Genomic DNA, 25,910 nt, shown 5'->3' with positions numbered 1-25,910 from the left:
GTGTGTTGCGATTGCATTTACGAAGCATCCATCGGTCAGTGGTTACACTGAAATCATGCAGTTTGTGCTTTGACCTCCAGAGGGCGACAAATCAGCACAGACAGAGAGCTCCATTCAAACTTTGCTGCCATCAGGAATAATTCTTCAAATATAATCATCAGTGTTTGAGCAGTTCTGATATCAGGGACAATCTAGACATGTGTGACAATACTGAACGTGTCACATGACACACCTTAAACATCATGTGATCCACTCTCAGTCTGCACTTTCATTCATGACTTCAACAGGTTGAAATGAGCTTTGAACAAACATCAGTTCAGTGCTGAAATATTCAAACGCTGCAGGAAGAAGAACAACAAAGTGATGACAGATGTTTGTGCTTCAAACTGGAAAACCAGCAGAAATAAATCACAGCCTGCCAGAGGTTTAGGAGTTTCTGAGGTGCACCTGAACGCAGCATAGTGTTTCAAAGCCCCTGATTGTCTTCAAACGCCGCATTAGGCTGAAAGTTTACTTTCACTTCCTGAACTTCGTGGAGTGGCGCTTGTTGTTGGTGTGTGAAGAAACTGTAAGTTTGCTTTGTTTCCTCCTTTAACAGTTTGTCTTTAGGAACTTTACTGTTTGTTCAGCTCATGTTTGAGTTCTTCACACAACAAACTGTGTGTGTTTGTATTAAAGTCAGTGTGTAATGTTTCCTGGCTAACATCAGCTGTGTGCAGCTTAGTTCAGCACAAATCTGCCGCTCCATAGTTCACGGTAACGGACTCACAGCTGGACCAACGAGGCCGAGTGTGTCCGCCACTCTGAGCTACGTTCGTGTTTGTGTGCTTGTAGTTTGTACTTTGTGAGTTCACTCAGAGGACGCAGCGTACGTGATGACGTCACAGCCCTTTACCTCCTTTACTGTCACTGTGATTAATATTTACACACCACACGAGACACCTGACAGCATGCTAACGCTAAGCTAAAGCTAAGCTAACGCTAAGCTAGCCAAGAACCCAGAGTGATGTTAAAGCTGAGTAAACACTGACCCCAGACCAGCACCGTGATAAAGTGAGCTGCTGCTGCTGAACCTGAACAGGTAACAAAGTGATGAGCAGTCAGGCTGCAGGTTTCTACCTGTTCATGTTTCCACAGTAGAATCACTTTGAAGTGTCTTTGTGCTGTTTCATCTTTGATTTGTGTTCATAAACACTCAGAGAAACATCACGTGACCTCATCAGGATCTGTGTTGGTGTGTGGGGCTGTACCTCAGCTTTAGATTATGGTGATTATGAGACAGTGTTTCAGCTCATTTTACACAGTAACATGAAAGTACTGTTATGAGGAGTAATGACGTAACATACTCCATTACTTTTAATTAAAGTGTTCTGTGTAATATGTGTAATAATGACTTTTTTGAGTAACTTCATCTCTGTCAATAACAACATTCATACGTGGAATAAAACCACATCAGTGGATCATTGCTGGAGCTGCCTGGACTTCAGTCTTCAGCATCTCAACCAACAGCATCGACATGCTGCTCCAGATGTCTGTGCTCCAGATGTCTGTGCTCCAGATGTTTGTGCTCAAGGTGATCAGACTCACAGTTTCATCCTTGAAATAAGTGTTTATATTGTTGACCCACCATTGATCATGATCAGTGGTGGGTCAGCGACATGCTTTCTTTCCGTCTCAGGTTTAAATATCTGGGACTCTCCACCGTTTGGTTTTAAAACTGAAGAAGCTTCTCGGATGAAACGTCTTCCAGAGACTTAAAGACGTCTCTTTTCTTTCCAAGCTCCTTAGATCACATGACCTGGATGACTGAACCTACAGACATATTGACCTGGTTTCTAGGTCACATGACAGGTCAGAGGTCAGCGACTGTAACTCGGTTACTCCTGTTAATGTGAACTCACTGAGTGTTTGTGGTTTACCTCTCAGACTGACTGAAGATGATGATGGAGGAAGAGGAGGACAGAGCAGAGTCTGCAGGGTCCAGCTGTCCGTCTGTGAGGAGTGACGGGTCCAAAGATCAAAATCCAGAGTTCAGTGGTGAACATGGAGCAACGAGGTCAGAGAGCTGAACTCACTGAGTAACAGAAATAATTCTGCACTGACATTATAATCAGTGTTGACTCTGGTTGATTGTCTGACTGTGTTTGTGAGCTGAGAGGAAATGAAAATGAGTTTGTAACAAAAATCAGTTTTGTCCAGTTTTCCTGTAAAAAGCTGAACTCTAATCTAAGAGGATGTTACTGACAGGAAACAGCTGCATTATCTGCAGTCTGTGTCATCACAGCTGCTTCAATCATGTTTGTGTCTGCAGAGGTCAGAGGTCACAGTCTGCAGGGTCCAGCTGTCCGTCTGTGAGGAGTGACCGGTCCAAAGGTGGAAATCCAGACTTCAGTGGTGAACCTGGAGCAACGAGGTCAGAGAGCTGTGATGACTCCTTTACATGTTTGTGTTTCCTGGATAAATATGACCTGAAACATCCTCAGATTGTTACAAAGATTCATTAAAAAGAAAACAATGAAAGAGAAAAGATCCAAATGTTCGACTTGGTCATTTGCTGTTTGAGGACAGTGATGCTCATATCTGTGGGGAAAGTGTGACCTGAGTGGGTTCATGTTTGTCTTTAAAGAACAGCTCTGATGCTCTTTGTGTCTGATCTGTTAAACAGTCTGAGAGGTCACACAGAGACCCAGCAGCTAAAGCCTGGATCATACTGGCTGCTGTTACTCCATCAGGACAACACTGAACACAGTGCTGTTCATGGAAATCAGTGCAGCTTTACACTGTATCACCAAAGTACTGACTCGTCTGCCTTCACACACATGTAAACTTGAGTGACATCATATTCTGAGTCCACAGCATTTAATATGATGTCAGCCAAGAGTTCAACATATAACAGCTTAAACTGTTCTGAAAAGGTTTTTTCACAGGTTAAAAAGTGTTTACGGGATTTTTAACAGTTCTTTCAGAAGCACATACGTGAGGTCAGACACAGGGAAGCAGCAACACTGACTGAACACAGCTTTTAGAGGCTAAATTCACATTTTAATAATGAAAGTGGCTTCATGTGTGTGTCCATGGTTCATCCACAGAGTGGAGCAGCAGAGCTCAGAGGGTCCCAGTGGTCAGTCTGCCCAGCAGCATCAAACACAGCTGGACTCCATGTTTATGGTCTGTACATGTACAACAACTACTTTATTATTAATATTAATACATTTGTTTATAGGTCCCTTTCAGAACACCAAGGACTCTGTGGACTAAATGACCAAAAGAAACAAACTTTGAAATCAGACGGTGCAAATGTGATCACAGGGAAACGTTTTAAACATCGAGGCTTTAAACAGAAACCAAAGTGAAACAGTTTGTAGTCGAGATCAGTGGGAATGAAGCTGAATAACTGTTTCTTCAATAACTCTGAGAAATAAATGACAAATATGATGGAAATTAGCAGCATTAGCACTTACTAATGATGTGAGTCAACACTCTGCTGTATTCAGACGACCACATTAGGTGGTGTAATGGAAACCAGTGGATCCAGTCCAGTCGTGGCGACCTGTGGCGAGTCGATCTGAGCAGCTACTAATGGAAACGGGGCCATAGATGTGTTTGTGCTTAATAACAGTGAATCACAGGATTTTTACATTACAGTTAAAATCTCATGTTGTTTGTTAAAGTGTGCAGTTCAGGGTGTGTTACTAAAACTGTGGTTTGCTCACTTTCCAAAGACCCAGCCCCCATAAAAAGCAGCCAATCAGCTCTAAGAGTTACACACACGTGTAAACCAGAGCAGCAAATCAGGTCCAAATGTGTTGTTCACAGTGAGTGGATCATCAGTGTGCTGCTATGTTAACATCCTGCAGCAGGATGTGTTTGGTCAGCTGGTTCACATTTCCTCAGGACCTTCTTGATGTGATGTTCTTCCCTGGCTGCTGTGTCTGTGGGGATGGCGTTCGCTCTGTGTTGTAGCGTCCTGATGACGCCCAGTTTGTGCTCCAGTGGATGATGAGAGTCAAACCTTAAATACTGATCTGTATGTGTAAACAGAGTGAACCTTTAAGACCAGCTGTCTGTATGATCAACTCAGTCACCTATAACATCGCCAAGTTTCTGGCTTCGATCATCAACCTGTTGGTAGTTCAGCTCTGAACACCAGTGAAATGTTTCTCCCACTGAAATCGCTGCATTCATATGAACAGAATCAGCGTTTTGGGACCGTGGAGTTGTGGAGAAATTCTCAGTTAATCAGATAAAGTCAAACTTATAATTGGTGAGGAGATCGTGGATGATATGCTTCTTGATGGTAAAGAAGTGGATGTTGTGTGGACTAAAGTTCAGAGTGGTGGGTCATTCATAAATATTCTGTTCCAGCTGCTGGAGGACAACATCATCACGTTTGTGAAGAACGAGCTGAAGAAGATCCAGAAGGCTCTGAATCCAAATAAGCCCCAGTGCTTGGAGTTTCAGAGGGAGGATGATGAGCAGAGGAGCAGCAGAGAGGCATTTGTGAAGATCACAGTGGACTTCCTGAGGAGAATGAAGCAGGAGGAGCTGGCTGACCGTCTGCAGAGACGTAAGAGGATTTCTTACTTAAGGTTTTAAGCTGTTAGATAAATGAGACACTCATGACACCAGTGTGTTCAGTCATTTCTCAGTGGGTCAGAAAATGTCGTCAGCGATTTGTAAAATATGATTGTTGAAGTTGTATTTTTATTATTATTATTCAGAACTTCCAGCTGCAGTTTGTCATCGTAACCTTAAATCCACCCTGAAGAAGAAGTTCCAGTGTGTGTTTGAGGGCATCGCTAAAGCAGGAAACCCAACCCTCCTGAATCAGATCTACACAGAGCTCTACATCACAGAGGGAGGGACTGCAGAGGTCAATGATGAACATGAGGTCAGACAGATTGAAACAGCATCCAGGAAACCAGACAGACCAGAAACAACCATCAGACAAGAAGACATCTTTAAAGTCTCACCTGGAAGAGATGAACCAATCAGAACCGTGCTGACAAAGGGAGTGGCTGGCATTGGGAAAACAGTCTTAACACAGAAATACAGCCTGGACTGGGCTGAAGACAAAGCCAACCAGGACATCCAGTTCATATTTCCATTCACTTTCAGAGAGCTGAATGTGCTGAAAGAGGAAAAGTTCAGCTTGGTGGGACTTGTTCATCACTTCTTTACTGAAACCAAAGAAGCAGGAATCTGCAGCTTTGAAGACTTCCAGGTTGTGTTCATCTTTGATGGTCTGGATGAGTGTCGACTTCCTCTGGACTTCCACAAAACTACAATCCTAACTGACCCTAGAAAGTCCACCTCAGTGGATGTGCTGCTGATAAACCTCATCAGGGGGAAACTGCTTCCCTCTGCTCACCTCTGGATAACCACACGACCTGCAGCAGCCAATCAGATCCCTCCTGATTGTGTTGACATGGTGACAGAGGTCAGAGGGTTCACTGACCCACAGAAGGAGGAGTACTTCAGGAAGAGATTCAGAGATGAGGAGCAGGCCAGCAGCATCATCTCCCACATCAAGACTTCACGAAGCCTCCACATCATGTGCCACATCCCAGTCTTCTGCTGGATCACTGCTACAGTTCTGGAGGATGTGCTGGAAACCAGACAGGGACGACAGCTGCCCAAGACCCTGACTGAGATGTACATCCACTTCCTGGTGGTTCAGGCCAAAGTGAAGAAGGTCAAGTATGATGGAGGAGCTGAGACAGATCCACACTGGAGTCCAGAGAGCAGGAAGATGATGGAGTCTCTGGGAAAACTGGCTTTTGATCAGCTGCAGAAAGGAAACCTGATCTTCTATGAATCAGACCTGACAGAGTGTGGCATCGATATCAGAGCAGCCTCAGTGTACTCAGGAGTGTTCACACAGATCTTTAAAGAGGAGAGAGGACTGTACCAGGACAAGGTGTTCTGCTTCATCCATCTGAGTGTTCAGGAGTTTCTGGCTGCTCTTCATGTCCATCTGACCTTCATCAACTCTGGACTCAATCTGCTGGAACAACAACAAACAACCTCCAAGAAATCTAAATTATTTAACAAACTAAAACTTCAATCTCTCCACCAGAGTGCTGTGGACAAGGCCTTACAGAGTCCAAATGGACACCTGGACTTGTTCCTCCGCTTCCTCCTGGGTCTTTCACTGCAGGCCAATCAGACTCTCCTACGGGGTCTGCTGACACAGACAGGAAGTAGCTCACAGACCAATCAGGAAACAGTCCAGTACATCAAGGAGAAGCTCAGTGAGAATCTGTCTGCAGAGAAAAGCATCAATCTGATCCACTGTCTGAATGAACTGAATGATCGTTCTCTAGTGGAGGAGATCCAACAGTCCCTGAGATCAGGACGTCTCTCCACAGATTATCTGTCTCCTGCTCAGTGGTCAGCTCTGGTCTTCATCTTACTGTCATCAGAAGAAGATCTGGATGTGTTTGACCTGAAGAAATACTCTGCTTCAGAGAAGGCTCTTCTGAGGCTGCTGCCAGTGGTCAAAGCCTCCAACAAAGCTCTGTGAGTAAACATGTGATCAGGCTTTATTTATAACATAAACAGTATCATGTGTGATGGACCCTTAAAAACTTAAACATATTTTTTTACATGATCATCAGCACTAAATACAGTATATTATAGTTAATGTTTGATGGCAGCAGTAAATGTCAGAGTGTCTTAAACATATCTGGGTGTCAGCTTTTATCAAAGTCACGTCCAGAATCATCCTGTAAGTAAACTTTATTTAAACAGCAGCTTTCACAGGTCAAAAACCACAAAGTGCTTTACAATAGAAACAGGCAATAAAAACACAGAAGATAAAAACATTAAACAGCAAACACTGAACATCATACAGCCTAAAACTAGTTAAAGGCCACTCTGAATACTAGAGTCTGAATAAATGAGTTAGTGGGACCAGTAAAAGCCTTTGACTGGAAGATCTCAGATGTGAGAAGAGCTGTAGGATTGTAGAAAGTCAGAAACATAAACTGGGACTAAAAGTAAGGACTAAAACTTTAAATAACGCCTAAAATGAACTGGTTACCAGTGTGAAGAGATTAAACTGGAGTAATGTCCAGTCTAATGTGCTGGTTAAAAGCCTCGCAGCATGATTCTGTACTGACTGAAGACGTTCAAAGACTGTGATGGAGCCGTAGGTGATCAACTCCCTCATTGCTCCTCTGGTCTTATTGCTCTGCATCAGTGCACTGCTCAGCTGAAGATGAGTTCACTTCTATATGTTACAATCTGCCTCACCAGTACAGCTCCAAGGATCTGCAGCTGCTGAATCAATTATATTCCTCGTGTTTCTTCTGGTTTCCTGTTGTTAGATCTGCATGCTTGATTGTTTTTCAATCTCTCCAATGTCGTGCACTTTGATTTCCGACTGTACACAGTCTGTGAACCATGACAATTTGTGACAGAATGCAATGATCAGTGAGGACCCGGAGGACACTGACATTTACACTGTGCAGAATGAGACTTGAGACTTTATCTCACTGCTTTGTGGACGACTGATGGAAGGACTAATATCATATCTGCTTTAATTGAACGAATTTCCATTTCACTGGTTCAGTCTCCCAGAATCTCTCAATCATACCTTGACCTTTTCCTAGAGTAACTAACCCTCACTCACCAGGATATGAGCCAGCCTTCCCTCTCATTGCTACATACTTACAGTCTTGCCTATCACCTAGGGCTGCACGATTAATCATTAGAAAAACGCGATCTCGATTCATACTTGTGTGCGATCTCATTTCCAAATGACAACGATTTAAAAAAAAAAAAAAAAAGACGACGATTGTACCGCATTTTGATCCGGGACGTAATCTGCATGAAAACAAGCGCTCACTCTTCCTGCTCAACAAATGACAAGGGCGGAGCCTTATACCACGTGATACAGAAGCTGTGCCGTGTGATGCTAAAATTAGCGGGAAAAACAACGGAGAGCACGTCAGGGATGACGAGAAAGTGACAGGAGAAAATCCGTCCCGGTCAACCACCCAAACATCAATAACGGGAACCTTATACAGCGCTTCCCTATACCCGTCGAACTCCCGCAGGCACAAAGAAACTACGGAGGCTATTACTTATCACCTGACCAAAGATATGGCTCCATCAACACTGTGCAAAACGAGGGATTTAGGAAAACGATCAACACCCTAGACAAACGCTACACAGTGCCGTCCCGCAACTATTTTTCTATTGTTGCACTACCTGCTCTGTACACGCAGCGTCGAGCAACGGTGGAGACGGAATTTCAAGCAGTACAACATTTTGTTGTTTTTATGTTTATTTATTGTTTTTATGTTCAGTCTCAACTGTTACGAAGTTGATGTGCAGTTAATAAGTGCAATAAATAGGGATGGGTATCGTTTAGGTTTTATCCGATACCGGTGCCAAACCGGTACTTTTGAAACGGTGCCGGTGCTCAAACGGTGCTTAAAGAATGGAGAACACAAACTTTGTCCAAAAACCTCTCATGCTCAGCTGTTTTTTTGTAAAAAGATAACAATGTGTGCCTTTCCTGCAGCTATGGGGCATATATGGTATCACTCTTGACTGGAAGCAGTGCTTACACAATGGAAAAAACACAAACTTTGTCCAAAAACCTCTCATGTTTAACTGTTTTCCACTTTTTCTTTGGTCATTTTACCCTTTTTGGCCAGGGTGAAGGGAGTATCTGCCATCAAACAAGAAGACAGCCGCATGTACAGTGGGGCAAAAAAGTATTTAGTCAGCCACCGATTGTGCAAGTTCCCCCACTTAAAATGATGACAGAGGTCAGTAATTTGCACCAGAGGTACACTTCAACTGTGAGAGACAGAATGTGAAAAAAAAATCCATGAATCCACATGGTAGGATTTGTAAAGAATTTATTCGTAAATCAGGGTGGAAAATAAGTATTTGGTCAATAACAAAAATACAACTCAATACTTTGTAACATAACCTTTGTTGGCAATAACAGAGGTCAAACGTTTACTATAGGTCTTTACCAGGTTTGCACACACAGTAGCTGGTATTTTGGCCCATTCCTCCATGCAGATCTTCTCGAGAGCAGTGATGTTTTGGGGCTGTCGCCGAGCAACACGGACTTTCAACTCCCGCCACAGATTTTCTATGGGGTTGAGGTCTGGAGACTGGCTAGGCCACTCCAGGACTTTCAAATGCTTCTTACGGAGCCACTCCTTTGTTGTCCGGGCGGTGTGTTTTGGATCATTGTCATGTTGGAAGACCCAGCCTCGTTTCATCTTCAAAGTTCTCACTGATGGAAGGAGGTTTTGGCTCAAAATCTCACGATACATGGCCCCATTCATTCTGTCCTTAACACGGATCAGTCATCCTGTCCCCTTGGCAGAAAAACAGCCCCATAGCATGATGTTTCCACCCCCATGCTTCACAGTAGGTATGGTGTTCTTGGGATGCAACTCAGTATTCTTCTTCCTCCAAACACGACGAGTTGAGTTTATACCAAAAAGTTCTACTTTGGTTTCATCTGACCACATGACATTCTCCCAATCCTCTGCTGTATCATCCATGTGCTCTCTGGCAAGCTTCAGACGGGCCTGGACATGCACTGGCTTCAGCAGCGGAACACGTCTGGCACTGCGGGATTTGATTCCCTGCCGTTGTAGTGTGTTACTGATGGTGACCTTTGTTACTTTGGTCCCAGCTCTCTGCAGGTCATTCACCAGGTCCCCCCGTGTGGTTCTGGGATCTTTGCTCACCGTTCTCATGATCATTTTGACCCCACGGGATGAGATCTTGCGTGGAGCCCCAGATCGAGGGAGATTATCAGTGGTCTTGTATGTCTTCCATTTTCTGATGATTGCTCCCACAGTTGATTTTTTCACACCAAGCTGCTTGCCTATTGTAGATTCACTCTTCCCAGTCTGGTGCAGGTCTACAATACTTTTCCTGGTGTCCTTCGAAAGCTCTTTGGTCTTGGCCATGGCGGAGTTTGGAGTCTGACTGTTTGAGGCTGTGGACAGGTGTCTTTTATACAGATGATGAGTTCAAACAGGTGCCATTCATACAGGTAACGAGTGGGGGACAGAAAAGCTTCTTACAGAAGACGTTACAGGTCTGTGAGAGCCAGAGATTTTCCTTGTTTGAGGTGACCAAATACTTATTTTCCACCCTGATTTACGAATAAATTCTTTACAAATCCTACCATGTGAATTCATGGATTTTTTTTCACATTCTGTCTCTCACAGTTGAAGTGTACCTCTGGTGCAAATTACTGACCTCTGTCATCATTTTAAGTGGGGGAACTTGCACAATCGGTGGCTGACTAAATACTTTTTTGCCCCACTGTAGCTATGATGGTGTTTGCTAGTTCACCTTACATGCATTAATGTAATAACGTGGTTAGCCTACTCAATTACACACGAACAACATTAAGCTACTCACGCAGAGAAGAACGGCTGCTGCTGCATCATCATCCTCATCATTTCTGCTACACTGGCAGGGCTAGGGGCCAGGACTCTCCTCTTCGGGTTTTTGGGGGATGTTCTAACTCCGGGTCGATAACAGGCACCACACCCGCAGTAGATGTGCTCGGTGTGAGGTCTCGCAGCAAGCTATCAAATACGGCGCATTTCTTGGCTTTTAAAAAAAACGCTATGCGTCGCCAGGTGTTTCATCGGATTCGAGGTGTTACCTCCTTTGACAGTATCACAGTATCAGCTTAAAGCACTTGTTGCTGCTGAGTTTGCATCTTTTGCTGTGAAGTACAGCCAGACTTTGACCGCTTCGCCTTGGACATTTTTAATCTGTAGCTCTGCTCTAACAGAACGTACGTACCCGGCCCCGCCTACTATCCTCGGAAACGTAAAATGATTGGCTAGAAGTGTATCACAGCTCAGGAAAAAAAAGCACCGAAATAAAGCACCGAAATGTGCGCTGCTTTTCGGTCTGGTTACTACCGTTTATGTCAGAACCGGTGCCATCATGGCACCGGACACCGGTACCCATCCCTAGCAATAAATATTTATACTGGAAAAGAAAATCGTGAGAGAATCGTGATCTCAATTCTAAGCCAAAAAATCGTGATTCTCATTTTATGCAAAATCGTGCAGCCCTACTGTCACCTGTTCACAGAATGAGTCATCACTTGTTTTTGTTTAGCATTTAATGAACAAGTTCCAGGTCTTTATATTTACACAGGGAACATTTTTAAACTAAAACGTTTTTTAGCCATAAATAGTAATGCACACTGACATTTGTCTTTCTTTCAAAGGTTCAACACAAGAAGTGATTTAAATTAATCACAAACAGTTTGTTATCAAATGACAATTTTTCAGATTATGTCTTTATTTTGTTTTTGTTTTTTAGGCTGAGTGTCCCTGATCTCTCTGAAAGAGGGTATGAAGCTCTGTCCTCAGTTCTCAGCTCCCAGTCTTCTACACTGAGAGAGCTGGACTTAAGTAACAACAACCTGCAGGATCCAGCAGTGGAGTTTCTTTCTGCAGGACTGAGAAGTCCACACTGTAAACTGAATACTCTGAGGTGAGATCAAGTTATGTTGTGCTTTTCATGAATTGACAGAATTAACCAATAAGAAGCCACTAAATGGGGAAAAAAGTCAGTTAAACTTCTGTAATAGTTTTATGTTAGTGTCATCTCTTAGTGTTGACTAGGGCTGCATGATTTTGCATAAAATGAGAATCACGATTTTTTGGCTTAGAATTGAGATCACGATTCTCTCACGATTCTCTTTTCCAGTATAAATATTTATTGCACTTATTAACTGCACATCAACTTCGTAACAGTTGAGACTGAACATAAAAACAATAAATAAACATAAAAACAACAAAATGTTGTCCTGCTTGAAATTCCGTCTCCACCGTTGCTCGACGCTGCGTGTACAGAGCAGGTAGTGCAACAATAGAAAAATAGTTGCGGGACGGCACTGTGTAGCGTTTGTCTAGGGTGTTGATCGTTTTCCTAAATCCCTCGTTTTGCACAGTGTTGATGGAGCCATATCTTTGGTCAGGTGATAAGTGATAGCCTCCGTAGTTTCTTTGTGCCTGCGCGAGTTCGACGGGTATAGGGAAGCGCTGTATAAGGTTCCCGTTATTGGTGTTTGGGTGGTTGACTGGGACGGATTTTCTCCTGTCACTTTCTCGTCATCCCTGACGTGCTCTCTGTTGTTTTTCCTGCTAATTTTAGCATCACACGGCAGCTTCTGTATCACGTGGTATAAGGCTCCGCCCTTATCATTTGTTGAGCAGGAAGAGTGAGCGCTTGTTTTCATGCAGAGTACGTCCCGGATCAAAATGCGGTACAATCGTCGTCTTTTTTTTTTTTTTTTTTTAAATCGTTGTCATTTGGAAATGAGATCGCACACAAGTATGAATCGAGATCGCGATTTTCTAACGATTAATTGTGCAGCCCTAGTGTTGACCTAGTGTTGCAATAAACAGGATTTATTGCAAAAAATCTAAAAACTCTTTAGTGCACCCTCATTACAATTTAATAACAGTGTTTAATGTTTATGTGTCATTTTTCAGACTGAGTCACTGTAAGCTCTCAGAGAGAGGCTATGAAGCGCTGTCCTCAGCTCTCAGCTCCCAGTCCTCTAGTCTGAGACAGCTGGACCTGAGTAACTCTGACCTGCAGGATTCAGGAGTGAAGTTTCTGTCTGCTGGAGTGAAGAGTCCACGCTGTAAAATGGAAACTCTCAGGTCAGGATTTAAAATGTTCCACCGATGATCATGTTAAACCTGATTTCTATTACTGCATAAACAGTCAATTGATTTGAAAAAAAGTCTTAATGTAGAAATTAGCGTCTGGGATTTTTAGTGATATTTGTTCACTTTCTGTCTTTCATTTGCAATGAAATGTCCCATCTGCTCCTCTGAGTCCAAATTCTTTATTTTAGCAGTGCTTCATCCACCAAACCTTCTAGTTCGATTCCTGTATTCTGAAGGTTTTTACAGAGCTGTTTGTTCAGATATCAGAATTTGATTTTCAGAAAATTTTAGTAATAAAAATATGATCAATTGATTATTTCTGACTGAAAAGATGAAATATATATTTGGTCATAGTGATATGACTCATTGCCTCACTTAAACATAAAATGTAAACAAAAATTCAAAACAATAGATTAATATAAAACTGAATTTGACTGCTGAGCTTAAAGTGAGCTTGAATGTTATTCACTTCCCGTTTTATTTTGGTAGTTATCGTCTCTGGTTTTTACTTTTACTTCCTCCCCCGACATTGTCTACATTAGTTTCAGCTGTAGAAGATTTATTGACTGTTTGATTTGTCACTTTTTTTAAAACTATAATTGTTGACTTATAAACTATTGCTAAAATGTATTTTTATTAAAATACCAAATAATTTATTACTTTATCATCTAATTAGATTATAATTCTGTAAATAGGGGAGATAGTGTGGTCTATGTGGGTTGTCTTCAGGTACTCTTCCTCCCACAGTCCAAGAACATGCATGCAAGGTTAACTGGAGATGTGTGATTGTGAGCATAAATTGTCTGTCTCTGTGTTTACCTGGCTACATCACCATGGTTACTGATGCTGAACCAATAACCTGGTCTGGATCAGGTTATGTTCAGAGTTTTTGTTTAAAATCAACTGAAGTGCCTCGTTTTCACTGATTCTTTCATTTACAGGAAGCTTTAAGTGTGATATAGAGTCAGTTAGGGTTGCAAAGGGGTGGAAAATTTCCGGTAAATTTCCAAAAAGTTTCTGGTAAATTTCCATGGTAAGTTAAGCTTGGGAATTTTGGAAATATTCCATATTGGAAACTTTCCATGGAAATAATGGGAATTATGGAAATTAATGGGAATTTAGGAGAACTAACTGGGAATATATTATTTCCAAGCATAAATATAAACAGAAATCATAAGAAAACCTCCATGCAAAATGTTTTCAACAGATATTTCAACAATTTATTTGTAAGTACAGTAGAATAGAACACGTTTCAATAACTTGTTTCATGGATGAATAAAAACAGAAATGTTGAGTTCAATATTACCATCCCCTAACCCCGCTCATTCAAAAATGCCCCCTGTCCAAAAATCTCCACAAAGTCCCATTCAAAAGGTTAAATGAAAAATGCCACTTATCCTCCAAAACGTCCCATTAAACATGCAAATCTTCCTTCAAGCAATCCTCTTTTCTCATTTTTGCTCAGTCAATAGACTCTTCCTGGACCTCATCATCATCCAACAACATGTCCACTTCCTCAGCATCCAACTCTGAGTCTTCCTCTTCAGTGTCACTTTCCAGCCTTGTTGAGGATGGCTCTGTGTCAGGCTCAAAGAGCCGTAGGTTTGCCCGAATGCCGACCAGCTTTTCCACTCTCACATTTGTGAGCCTGTTGCGAACCTTTGTGTGGGTGTTGCCAAACAGTGACCAGTTGCGCTCGGAGGCGGCTGATGATGGTGGGATTTGGAGGAGGATGGAGGCTACAGGTGCAAGGGCCTCAGATTCACATAGTCCCTTCCACCAGGTGGCTGCAGATATGTGCTGGCATGACTGCCATATTCCATCCCCTTTCCAAAGGCCTTGCTTTGTTCGATACTTTGCCAAACTGCCTAGAAGTTTGCCTTTATCGAGACCCAGGTGGTCAGACATGGCTGTAATGACCGCATAGGCACCGTTGATCTCTTCCCCAGAAAGTATGCCCTTGTCATATTTGGGGTCCAGCATGTATGCTGTTGCATGCACTGGCTGCATGAAGCCAGTGCATGCTCCCTCTGCCGTTCCAATGACTTGACCACAGCCGTTTCCTCTGCTTTCAGTAGTAGGGAAGTGGGCAGAATTGTCTGGATTTCTTCCTTGAGTTCTGCAAAAAGGCACTGGACATCTGACAAGATGGCACCATCCCCCTCTATCTTCGCTATTGCTGCTGCAATAGGTTTGAGGATTTTCCTGCTGCTACTCTTTCCCAGAACACATCATCCAAGATGACCTTCTTGATGTCACTGTCGATGCCTACAGACTGGGATATGGCCATCTCTTGCAGAGACTCCTTTCCCTCCAGAAGGCTGTCAAACATGATAACAACACCACCCCATCGCGTTATGCTGGGAAGCTTCAGTGTAGTACTCTTGTTCTTTTCCTTTTGCTTTGACAGAAATGTAGCGGAAGTTACTTGTTTGCCTTTAACATATTTCAGAACTTGCTTCACTCTCTTATTCAGAGTGTCCATTGTTTTTAGTGCCATTATGTCTTTTAGGAGAAGGTTTAGTGTATGGGCTGCACAGCCAATAGTAGTTATATGTGGGTAGGTCTCCTCCACATGTGCCCAGGCAACCTTCATGTTGGCTGCGTTGTCAGTGACCAGTGCAAAAACTTTATCTGGTCCAAGGTCATTGATGATCACTTTTAGCTCATCTGCAATGTATTGGCCTGTGTGTCCGTTTTCCTTTGTGTCTACACTCTAGTAGAACACAGGCTGAGGAGTGGTGATTATGTAGTTAATAATTCCTTGTCCCCTGATATTGGACCATCCATCAGTGATGACTGAAATACAGTCAGCTTGGTCAATGGTCTGTTTCACCTTTGCTTGAACTCGACTGAACTCTTCATCCAGTAGATGAGTAGACAATGCATGTCTGGTTCAAAAATCTCTTCCAGTACACATTGGATGTCAGCATCAGGGGTGAGCCAGTTGCATAGATTGCACGAGCGAAACACTCATCTGCGTTTTTCTGGCTAGTGTCATCCATAAAATCAAAGAATCCTCCGATGCCAGAGGGACCAGGAGCTGATGAGTGGGTATCTGACTCTGATACAGCTGAAACAGATTCATTTTCCCCTTGAGTGGAACTCCTGGCTGCTGCATGTGTTGGGCCTTGAGGAATTTTTTTGCACTTTGCAATGTGCTGCTGCATTTTTGTGGCATTCTTCACGTACGTCTTATCACAATATTTACACATATATACAGGTTTCCCTTGCACATTAGCTGGTGTAAAATGTCTCCACACATCAGATAGCGCATGTGGCATTTTTCTGTAAAATAAAACAAGAGCTTGTAAAAATGCTAATGCAATGCAAGAGATCGTAATAATACAATTGCAATATGATAATAAACAGATATAAATAGTAAGGCTAGCTAAACAACTGGAATGATCTTCAAAACAAAACAGCCAAATGAGGAAGCTAGCATCTTCTTTATGTTATACTAGCTATGGCTTATTTAGCATCTAACAGATGCTAGCATTTTATTTAGCATCTTATCAGATTGCTATCTATAGGATTAATACATTTTTTGTGATATTCACAATTTAAACATTTAATGAATATATTTTCCCATAATATCATCAAAACTTACCTCACTTGTTAAGTCCACAGGCTCAAATGTGTGCCTTCAATACTCTTTGTCCTTCAGGCTCAAAAGTGTGGTCCATGTGTACATGTGATGGAGGCATGCACAGTGCCAGTAGGTGGTCTCAATAGCCATGCAGCAAGCATGTGCTCTGTACATGTGATTAAGGAATGGCATGGATATTCAAGTGTATTTGAATTGCATTTGTTTGTTTTTGTCAATATTATGCTAAAATATACTTTGCTCAACTATATTTAAGTTCCCTAAGAAGAGCCAACCTTCAATTTTGAAAATTCCCAGTTTATTCCCATAAATTCCCGTTAATTCCCGTTTATTCCCATGGAAAGTTTCCATCTTTGAAAATTCCGGGAATTTTGCAACCCTAGAGTCAGTCATATCTGACTAATGTCAGTGAATGAGGCCCAGCTGTAAAGTCACAGCAGTCACACTGTATGTGTCTCATTGTCACTGGAGTTTAGGCTCCATGCATCCAGCTGGTGCTGCAGAAAAAGTAGAAATGTTTCTGTTTGGTTCTAATGCTGAGTCTCTTTTACAAAGATAGCACTGCAGCTAATCCTGCTCATGTAGCCAGTTAGTAAAAACTCAAGTCACTGTCAGACACAGCAGACATTTATTGATAATCTCACTGTATGTGGTCTTTTAGCGCCTCCTAGTTGTGAACATGTGGAGTGGTGTTAGTCTGGGTGACGAGTGTAACTGTTGAGTGAGAAAGACTGTGGTCGTGTCCAAATTCATGGGCTGCTTCCTCCTGAGCACCCGGCCTTCGCGGTCTACGTGGGCCGGGTCCTCAGAAGGTCGGGTAGGCCGGAAGTAAACGGCCGTGAAATTGGACGGTCTAGCCTTCTGATTAGCGTCACTGCTGTCTCGGTGGAGTTTAATAAACTCGGCCGTCTGCTCCTTGCTATCTAAAATATAACAGGACACTGGTGTAAATTGTTGACCATCTCATACGTCTGTTTAATCAGTTTTCTGTTTGACGTTTATTCAGTTGTGTAAAAACCAAGGACGAACCCACCCGGGGGATTCATAGTTTTATTTTATCTAATCTGATAACTTTAATCTCAGCCAAACCGATTTACTCACGAACAAATAAAACACTGAAAAAGCCAAACAATGACATTTTTAGGTTGTCTAAGTGACTTATATATTACGTTTAACCTGATTAGCGAAAGTCTGCGGTGATCTGAAAATGATGTGCCGGGAGTTGTGCCGTTCTCGGCCGCATCAGTGACGCTCGAGCTCCCGGCTAGCTGTCGAGCTGGTGGGTAGCAGACGTCTCCGAAAACGTCGAAGCACTTTTGCAAATATGCGATATCTTGATAAACCGAGCAGATATTTGATGTTTACACAACTACTTTCTCGCCTGAAAATATGTTAAAAGTTTTGTGACCCAGAAAGATTAATAAGAGTAAATTTAAATCTTAGTAGCGGTCGCCATTACCAGAAACTGGAGTTTGGCTGGGCCGCAATATGAATTCTGGGATATGGTGGGCCACGAAGGACACACCCGACCCATCCTTCAAATTCGGGGAAAAGGAGGACGCATTTGTCGGCTGCATTCGGAGGAGTCCACGAATTTGGACAGCCTTCGGCGCGTCGCTGTGACGTTATCGGTCTACAAATGCGGCTCAGGAGGAAGCAGCCCATGAATTTGGACACACCGAGCATGCGTGCTGGTAGCACCTTAGCCACAGCTTGAGTGTGGAGGAGAAGCTGAAAAAGAAGGTTTTCTAGTTTGTAAGGAGGAAAAAAACTGAGAGGAATAAGTTAAAGAGAGGCTGGAGAGTAACACAGAGCAGCAATGAATGCTGCTCACACAATTTAGACAGTTTAGCATTAAATGTTCGAGTGAGTTAGCTCCCAGCTAACTAGCAAACCAGCTAACTAGCAAACCAGCTAACTGCACCCACAAGCTGCGACTGCGTCTTTCTAACAAGAGCGTCAGACACTCAGACTGGTTTTCTTTGTGGATGATGATTTATTCTCACTGATCCTTCATGATGATGCTGCCATCCACCCACTGCTCCTAGCAGTGTTGCCAACTCCTCAGTAAGGAAAATTGCTATTGGCTGTCCTAAAAGTTGCTGGAAGTCGCTGAATGACGTCATCGCCTAATTTGGATAAATGGTCATGCTAATGTAATTGTAACGTACGTTGTAGGAGAGAAAAATAACATCGTGGAAGCGACATAACGTGAGTAAAAAACGTCCTGGAATTCATTTAAATAAATAAATCATAGTTCTGTCTGTAACTATTACAACACTCTCACCACATTTGTTAACAATTCTCTCAACAAATGTGTTTCTCCTCGTTCTTTGTTATCCAGCTGAGACTTTGGGTATAAATGTGTCATAAACAGGAGAAAGCAGTGCAGGTTCAATGTAATCAAACCTCAGACTGAGTTCAAAATCATCACCTGTCCCTGATACCACGTCAGCACCAGAACCATGATGTGTTTACTCACATTTAAAAAGGTGGAGGTCAGTGTGAATGGACTGTTGTCATTGGTCTGAATGTGCCTCTATAAACATGTGCTCTTCATTATTGATGTTTTCCTAATGAACAGAAAATGAGACTTAATAAAATCCTCTGACTGTTGTTGGAGCAGGTTGGGTCCTGGGTTTGAGTCCCCCGCTGAACCACAGGGGCTTCTAGCTTTGTTTCACAGTGTATAGAACAACAAATAAAACCAAATCTCAAAAAAACGCATCAAACTTTGAGGGTTGAACCAAGGATGAGGAAGCAGACTCGGCCCCAAACAGCTGGATATATGGATGTTACCACAGCAACCACAGCAGTGTGCTCTCAGTATATTTAGTTGTATAAAGGTGTTTGTGGTGTGTTGCAGCTGAAGCATGTATGTTGACACAGGGAGAAAATAGTGTGAGGACACTGTTCACAGCAGTCACAGCTCGCTGCCTTCAACAGTCTCTTCCTTCCTTGTTTGGATGTCACTGATATCATCTTCTGCTCTCACACTGACCACCTGTTGGAGCTAACATGCTAACATGGAAGCCGCAGGTATGCCACCTGTGGCAGCTGAGGTCACGTGATCTGAGTGTTTGAACCACACGTTGGAGCAGCGTTTCCAAACATCTGCACTTCAGAAGCTCCAAAGTGTGGAAACGTCACTGTGGAGCATCCCAAGAGATTTTCTTGCCTCTGCAAAGCTAAGCTTGCAAACAGCACCATAGTTTGTCAATCCCAACCAATCAGAGCGCTCCTTATGTCACGTCACATGACGCGTGTGTTTACCTCTTTGATTAGCACCCAAAGAACTAAAGAAAGGCTAAAAGGACGTTCAGCCAATCAAATCCCTCCTAGGAACAGGAAGTCTAGAGAGGAAATGGAGCAGAGAAGGAGAATCACCAGTTTAAATGTCTGAGTTTTAAACTGGTGACCCTGTAAAGAGGCTTTTATTGACTCTGTTTTCTTTACAGCTTTTTTCACCATTTAAACTGTTTAATATCAGATTTAGAAATAACTTTTGGACAGTTGTTGTACATTTCCACTAAAATGTGACACAAATAATGACTTTCTGACTTTACTTTGGACTAATCTAACGACTCAGCCTAGCTATGTTGGACTTGGTGTGGAAGCAGCTCCCAGTTTGAGTTCAGGAGACAGACACCCTCTACTTTGAAGATCAGCTTCAAACTTTCCTTTTTGATAAAGCTTATAGTTCGAGCTGGATCAGGTGACCCTGAACCATCCCTTAGTTATGCTGCTATAGGCTCAGGCTGTTGATGATGCTCTGCTTTCTTCTCCACTCCCCTCTTTTCACTCCTGATGCTTTTATATGTCACGACTGCATGTCCTTAACTTTTGTGTCTCTCTGAGCTCATCTCTTCTCTTTCCCCTCACCCTGCAACCAGTCATGGTAGATTTTTTTGAAGCTGAGCTTTGTTCTCTTCAGTTGGGTGTCTTCCCTGCTGCCTTTAAAACGGCGGTGGTGAGGCCCCTTCTGAAGAAGAGCAATTTGGATTGTAATGATTTTAATAACTACAGACCTGTATCCAACTCACCATTTTTAAATAAAATCTTAGAAAAACTTGTTTTTACTCAGATTAATGATTTTCTCAATGATAGACAGATCCTGGAGATATTCCAGTCTGGATTTAGGGTGAACCACAGCACAGAGACGGCTCTCCTAAAGGTTTTAAATGATCTTAGATGTAACTGGGACGCCCAAAAGCTCTCAGTCCTGGTGCTGCTGGATCTAAGCGCAGCCTTTGATACAGTAGACCACGCTATTCTTTTAAACAGACTAAAACACATGGTGGGCCTCTCTGGTGCTGTACACAACTGGTTCACTTCCTATCTCTCTGACAGATCTTTTATGGTGAGTATGGATACATGCTCCTCTAAGATCCATAGAATGACATGTGGTGTGCCTCAAGGGTCGGTTCTAGGCCCTGTACTTTTTAATTTGTATATGTTGCCTCTCGGCGGTGTCATCAGGAGGCATGGAGTGAACGTCCACAGTTACGCTGATGACACGCAGCTGTACATCTCCGTGTCTCCTGATGACACCAGACCAATGGATGCCCTTTTTAACTGTATCTTGGATATAAGATCTTGGATGGCAGAAAACTTTTTACAGCTTAACCAGGACAAAACTGAAGTTTTAATTGTTGGTCCTGAGGCTCAGAGAGAGAAACTCTTGTCTAAATTACAGGCATTTTCACTATGTCCTTCGCTACAAGTGAAAAACCTGGGTGTTATTTTTGACTCTGAGCTTGGTTTTATCCCACATATTAAACATGTAACTAAAATTGGATTTTATCATCTAAAAAATATAGCCAGAGTCCGCCCTATTCTCTCTCGGGCCAACACGGAGATGCTGATGCATGCTTTTATTACCAGTCGCATTGATTACTGTAATGCCCTGCTCTCTGGTCTTCCTAAGAAGAATATTTCAACTTTACAACTCTTGCAAAACTCGGCAGCTCGTGTGCTGACGAAGACCAGAGGGCGGGCCCACATTACACCGGTTTTAGAATCGCTGCACTGGCTCCCCGTGTGTTTCAGGATCGATTTTAAAGTTCTTTTACTGGTTTTTAAATGTCTTAATGGTCTTGGGCCTTCTTATCTCTCAGATCTGCTTTTACCATACGAACCCTCGCGGACCCTGAGGTCCTCTGGTACTGGCCTTTTGACTGTCCCTAAAGTCAGGACACATACTCACGGAGAGGCAGCTTTTCAGTGGTATGGTCCTCGTCTGTGGAACAGCCTGCCGGAGGAGCTCAGGGCCGCAGAGAACGTACATGTTTTTAAGAACAGGCTCAAGACCACCTTTTTAATTTAGCTTTTACTTAGCGTTTATTTATTTTATGCTTATTTATTCTATCCTGTTATTCTATTTATATTATATGCTGTGTGCCCAGCCTGGAGGCTGCAGTCTGTAACCGGCTCCCTGTGATAGTGTTTCCTCACCTGGCTCATGTGTGCCCAGCCCAATTTTACTCTTTGTGTGTGTGTGTGTGTGTGTGTGTGTGTGTGTGTGTGTGTGTGTGTGTGTGTGTGCGGGGGGGGGATATGTATCCATGATCGTTTATGTTAATGAGAGTGTGGGGAGTGAGTTGGAGGGCGGGGGGGCGCTTTTAACCATGTAAAGCACTTTGTGCTATATCTTTGTATGAAAAGTGCTTTATAAATAAAGATTGATTGATAGATTCTCCTCCAGGAGCCTGTTTTCACTGGGAGGATCGTTGTGTCAAAGGGAGTTCTTCCTTCCCACCATCACCAAGTGCTGCACACAGTGGATTGTCTGGTTTTTGGGGCTTTCTCTCTAATATTGGAGGCCTTACACTGTTAAACAGCTTCAGACGACTGTTGTTGTCTGTTGGGAATTGTCACTTTTAAATAAAGTTACATTGAATGGATGTAAATGGATAGATGTTATTGTGACAAACAGAAAATGATCTTTAAAAGATAGATTGTTGTTTTGTGTGTCTGCAGTCTGTCAGGCTGTCTGATCACAGAGAAAGGCTGTACTTCTCTGGCCTCAGCTCTGAGCTCCAACCCCTCCCATCTGAGAGAGCTGGATCTGAGCTACAATCATCCAGGTGACTCAGGAATGAAGCTGTTGTCGTCTGGACTGAAGGATCCAGGCTGGAGACTGGACACTCTCAGGTATGGAGAGAATGTCTGATAGAGGAGGACAAGCTGGAAACATTTCCTGTGTCCTTCACTCACTTCCTGTTTGTTTCCTGCAGATGAGACATGAACAATCACACATGCAGGAATATTTTCAGGGACAGACACACTAGTCTAGCTGGATAGTACGTGGATATTTATGTAGGGGGTCTCCAAGGAGTCTGTTTGCAGGAACATTAATGATAACTGATAAGTCATGTTGAGAGTTTCCTTAAAAGTAGACCTACAGTTAGGTCCATAAATATTTGGACAGAGACAACATTTTGTAACTTAAGTTTTTAAAAATCTCAGTGACGAACCAATTTCAGTGACCAAAAACGCCGTTTACGTGTGGACGAAAGGTGCAAACGCATAGAAAAATCTGCGTTTTCAAAAATACCCGGGTACGTGTGGACGTAGCCTAAGGATCAAACCTCTATCATTATGCAATCGATTATACAACTCTAAGCATATATGAGTAAATATTTCTAAGCATAAATGACAATCAACAATATAAACCTTACAGCTGGTTTTAATAACAGAATTTATTTGTTTCTCAAATGAGAAAGAGCTATCGAGAAACACTCCTAAATCTTTAGTTGTTAACTTTTCCAGTGGGCCAAGGTCAACATTATCTGCTAATGCTAAATAGGCTGCCGTTATTAACTAATGCTAATTTGATGCGAATTAGCATTATGCACTAATGCTAACACTTACTTTTTAACAATGTGAACGGCTAATGCTAACATTACAACAATGTTGTAATGCTAGGGTAAGCATTACAACATTGTTGTAATGCTTACCCTAGCATTACAACAATCTGAGCTGCTAATGCTAAGTAGGCTGCCATTAGCACCTACGTCTAATTCAAGGCAGATACGCATTAGAACCTAATGCTCATATCGTTTTCCTTTACTTTATAACAACGTGAGCAGCTACTGCTAAATAGACTGCTGTTATTAGCTATCCACCAAAAATATCCACCAGGGTGGATATTTTCGAAAACTCAGTTTTTGCATTTACGTGTGGACGAGAAAAACGGAGAAAACGCAGAAAACGCAGCGTCAAAGGTGTGCGCCTTTTTTGACGTCACACTGTGCGCCACGTTATTGTTTGGGTGAAATGAATTTCTACAATACTGTTAATTCTACTCTCTGCAGTGTTTAAATGCTTACATATACACACAGTTACTGTCCCTCCACACATACGACTCTGTTCTGCTTCTATGCCCCAGCTTTGTTTACTTTTTCCCACCAAGGCTTCTAGACTTCTGATTGGCCAACATTTCTACAGGTTAGGAATATAGCGCCACCTGCTGCTTTGGCATGTTCCTGGCAGCGTTTTCCTTCATTTCTGCCTTTATGTGTGGACGGGATTATTTTTTAAAACGAAAACGGAAAATCTCCGTTTTTAAAAATACCCGTGTACGTGTGGACGTAGCCTCAGTAGTCTGTAAAGACTCTGTGTGCCTTCCAGAGTGCTCTGGCATGCACACACACCTTAAGGTCATGAGAGAGGTCGTACCTTCTCTTACTGATTTATGGTTTAGGAGAACACCTGCTCTGTGTCTGGTTAAGTATAAGAGCCCTTTGTTAGGGGGACCGCTGGACTCTTAGCACCAGCTTTGGGGAGTCTTCACAGGGTCACATCTGGAACACACACAGACACACACGCTATGCACAGACTGGTACTCTTTGTTCATACCTGTGTAAGACGTCATAATGAACTTGTGCATATTCATGTGACCTCAATAAAGAGCAGTGTTACGAGGGAGCAGACGAGAGCGACTGAGGTCAAGTGAAGGAACGGCGCTGTCACAGTTCTCTCCCTCATCAATTGTCTGGTTCCAGCGGTGGGTCTGTGCTAGACGACCCATCACCAGCTTTTTCCACTGGTTACCAGTACGTGGTAGAATCCACTTCCAGATCTGGTTGTCTTTAAATCTGTGAATGGATTGGCTCCATCTTATCTCTCTTTAACAAAAGAATCCAAGTGGAGCCCTCAGGTCTGCAGATAAGCAGCTTCTGACCAGAACTAGACGTAAAAACAGAGGTGAGCTTTATCGATGGCTGCAGCCAAACTCTGGAACAGTCGCCCTTCACATCAGGTCGTCACCAACACTGGACATTTTTAAAAGCCGGTTGGAAACACATTTGTACTCTGTAGCTTTCAATCCTGACCAGTCTTTATAGTCATTACTGTGTATGTTTCCTATTTTCTCTCTACTCTGTGCAGCACTTTGGCTCAAGCTGTTTTTAAATGTGCTGATAAATAAATGTAGATTTCTTTGAATAAAACAGTGGAGCCGAGCTTTGAGCTCAGTGTGTAACAGTGTGTGTGTGAGAGCCATGTAATGTCCATGTGTGCATGCTGACTGTGCTGCTCTGACCCCCCTCCTCCTTTCAGGGTGGAGCCTGCTGGAGTCCGATGGTTGACACCAGGTCTGAGGAAGTGTAAGTGTGTTTTTAATGGGATTCATGAAAACAAAGCAGCACACATTCAACCATCTTCATCATGTCAGGAGTCATCATCAAAGTGTCAATCAATGAACAGATGATGGATCAATAACTGCAGCTGGATTGTGTTTGTTCTCTCCATCAGATTCCTGTCAACTCACAATCGACACAAACACAGTGAACACAAACCTCCAACTGTCTGACAACAACAGGAAGGTGACACATGTGATGGAGGTTCAGTCATATCCTGATCATCCAGACAGATTTGATGGTTTTAATACTCAGCTGCTGTGTAGAAATGGTCTGACTGGTCGCTGTTACTGGGAGGTCGAGTGGAGAGGAGACGTTAATATATCAGTGAGTTACAGAAGCATCAGAAGGAAAGGAGGCAGAGACTGTGTGTTTGGAGGAAATGATCAGTCCTGGAGTCTGTACTGCTCTCATGATGGTCCTCGTTATGTCAGGCACAATAACAGAGACACATCCATCTCCTCCTCCTCCTCCTCCTCCTCCTCCTCTGTCTCTAACAGAGCAGCAGTGTATGTGGACTGTCCTGCTGGCACTCTGTCCTTCTACAGAGTCTCCTCTGACACTCTGATCCACCTCCACACCTTCAACACCACATTCACTCAAACTCTTTATCCTGGGTTTAGGTTCTGGTCTGGTTCGTCAGTGTCCCTGTGCTGAGTGGAGTGTAAAGAGTGTCTCCTGTTACAGAAACACTCTGACTGTTGAACAGATAGTTCAGTCTGTACATGTCTGTCTCTTTCACTCACAAACACGTTTTCAGATTCATGGATTCAATCAGTTGATGTTTGAAACTCTTCTAAATGATTCCTTGTAAACTTCTTCCTCTTCAGTCACAAACAAACAGGAAGTGATGTCACATGTGTTCCTGTCCACACAGCAGAATGAGTCTATTGCTGACAGTGATGTACAAACAGAGTGAGCATTTCTGAGGCCCAAAATAAACTGAGTAGTTCACTGAATGAA

The 25,910-nt window shown here is 42.8% G+C and overlaps 1 protein-coding gene across 8 annotated transcripts; it reads left to right on the top strand.

Annotated features, from left to right (window-relative positions):
- LOC145419346 (protein NLRC3-like) lies at positions 1–25,910 on the top strand. Of its 8 annotated transcripts, none has more exons than XM_080292847.1 (12): positions 1–1,573; positions 1,781–1,851; positions 1,927–2,056; positions 2,312–2,413; positions 3,090–3,168; positions 4,366–4,567; positions 4,722–6,522; positions 11,338–11,511; positions 12,516–12,689; positions 22,285–22,458; positions 24,868–24,914; positions 25,063–25,910. In XM_080292847.1, the coding sequence occupies exons 3-12, from the start codon at positions 1,938–1,940 to the stop codon at positions 25,602–25,604; spliced, it is 3,414 nt and encodes a 1,137-aa protein (XP_080148973.1). In that variant the 5' UTR covers positions 1–1,573; positions 1,781–1,851; positions 1,927–1,937; the 3' UTR covers positions 25,605–25,910. The 8 variants fall into 8 exon arrangements, with proteins under 8 accessions (XP_080148973.1, XP_080148974.1, XP_080148970.1 ...); XM_080292849.1 differs by lacking the exon at positions 1,781–1,851 and having other exon boundaries at positions 105–568; positions 1,457–1,573; XM_080292846.1 differs by having other exon boundaries at positions 105–568; positions 1,457–1,573; positions 1,781–2,056.

This window comes from Astatotilapia calliptera, chromosome 18, assembly GCF_964374335.1.
Source record: "Astatotilapia calliptera chromosome 18, fAstCal68.1, whole genome shotgun sequence".
Taxonomy (NCBI): domain Eukaryota; kingdom Metazoa; phylum Chordata; class Actinopteri; order Cichliformes; family Cichlidae; genus Astatotilapia; species Astatotilapia calliptera.
This window is presented reverse-complemented; position numbering and strand designations above follow the sequence as displayed.

Coding starts and splice junctions, on each gene's coding strand:
- LOC145419346 (XM_080292848.1), top strand. CDS start 1,938: ATGATGATGGAGGAAGAGGAGGACAGAGCAGAGTCTGCAGGGTCCAGC. Junction 6,523..11,337: donor AAAGCCTCCAACAAAGCTCT/GTGAGTAAACAT, acceptor TTTGTTTTTTAG/GCTGAGTGTCCCTGATCTCT. Junction 24,915..25,062: donor GACACCAGGTCTGAGGAAGT/GTAAGTGTGTTT, acceptor TCTCTCCATCAG/ATTCCTGTCAACTCACAATC.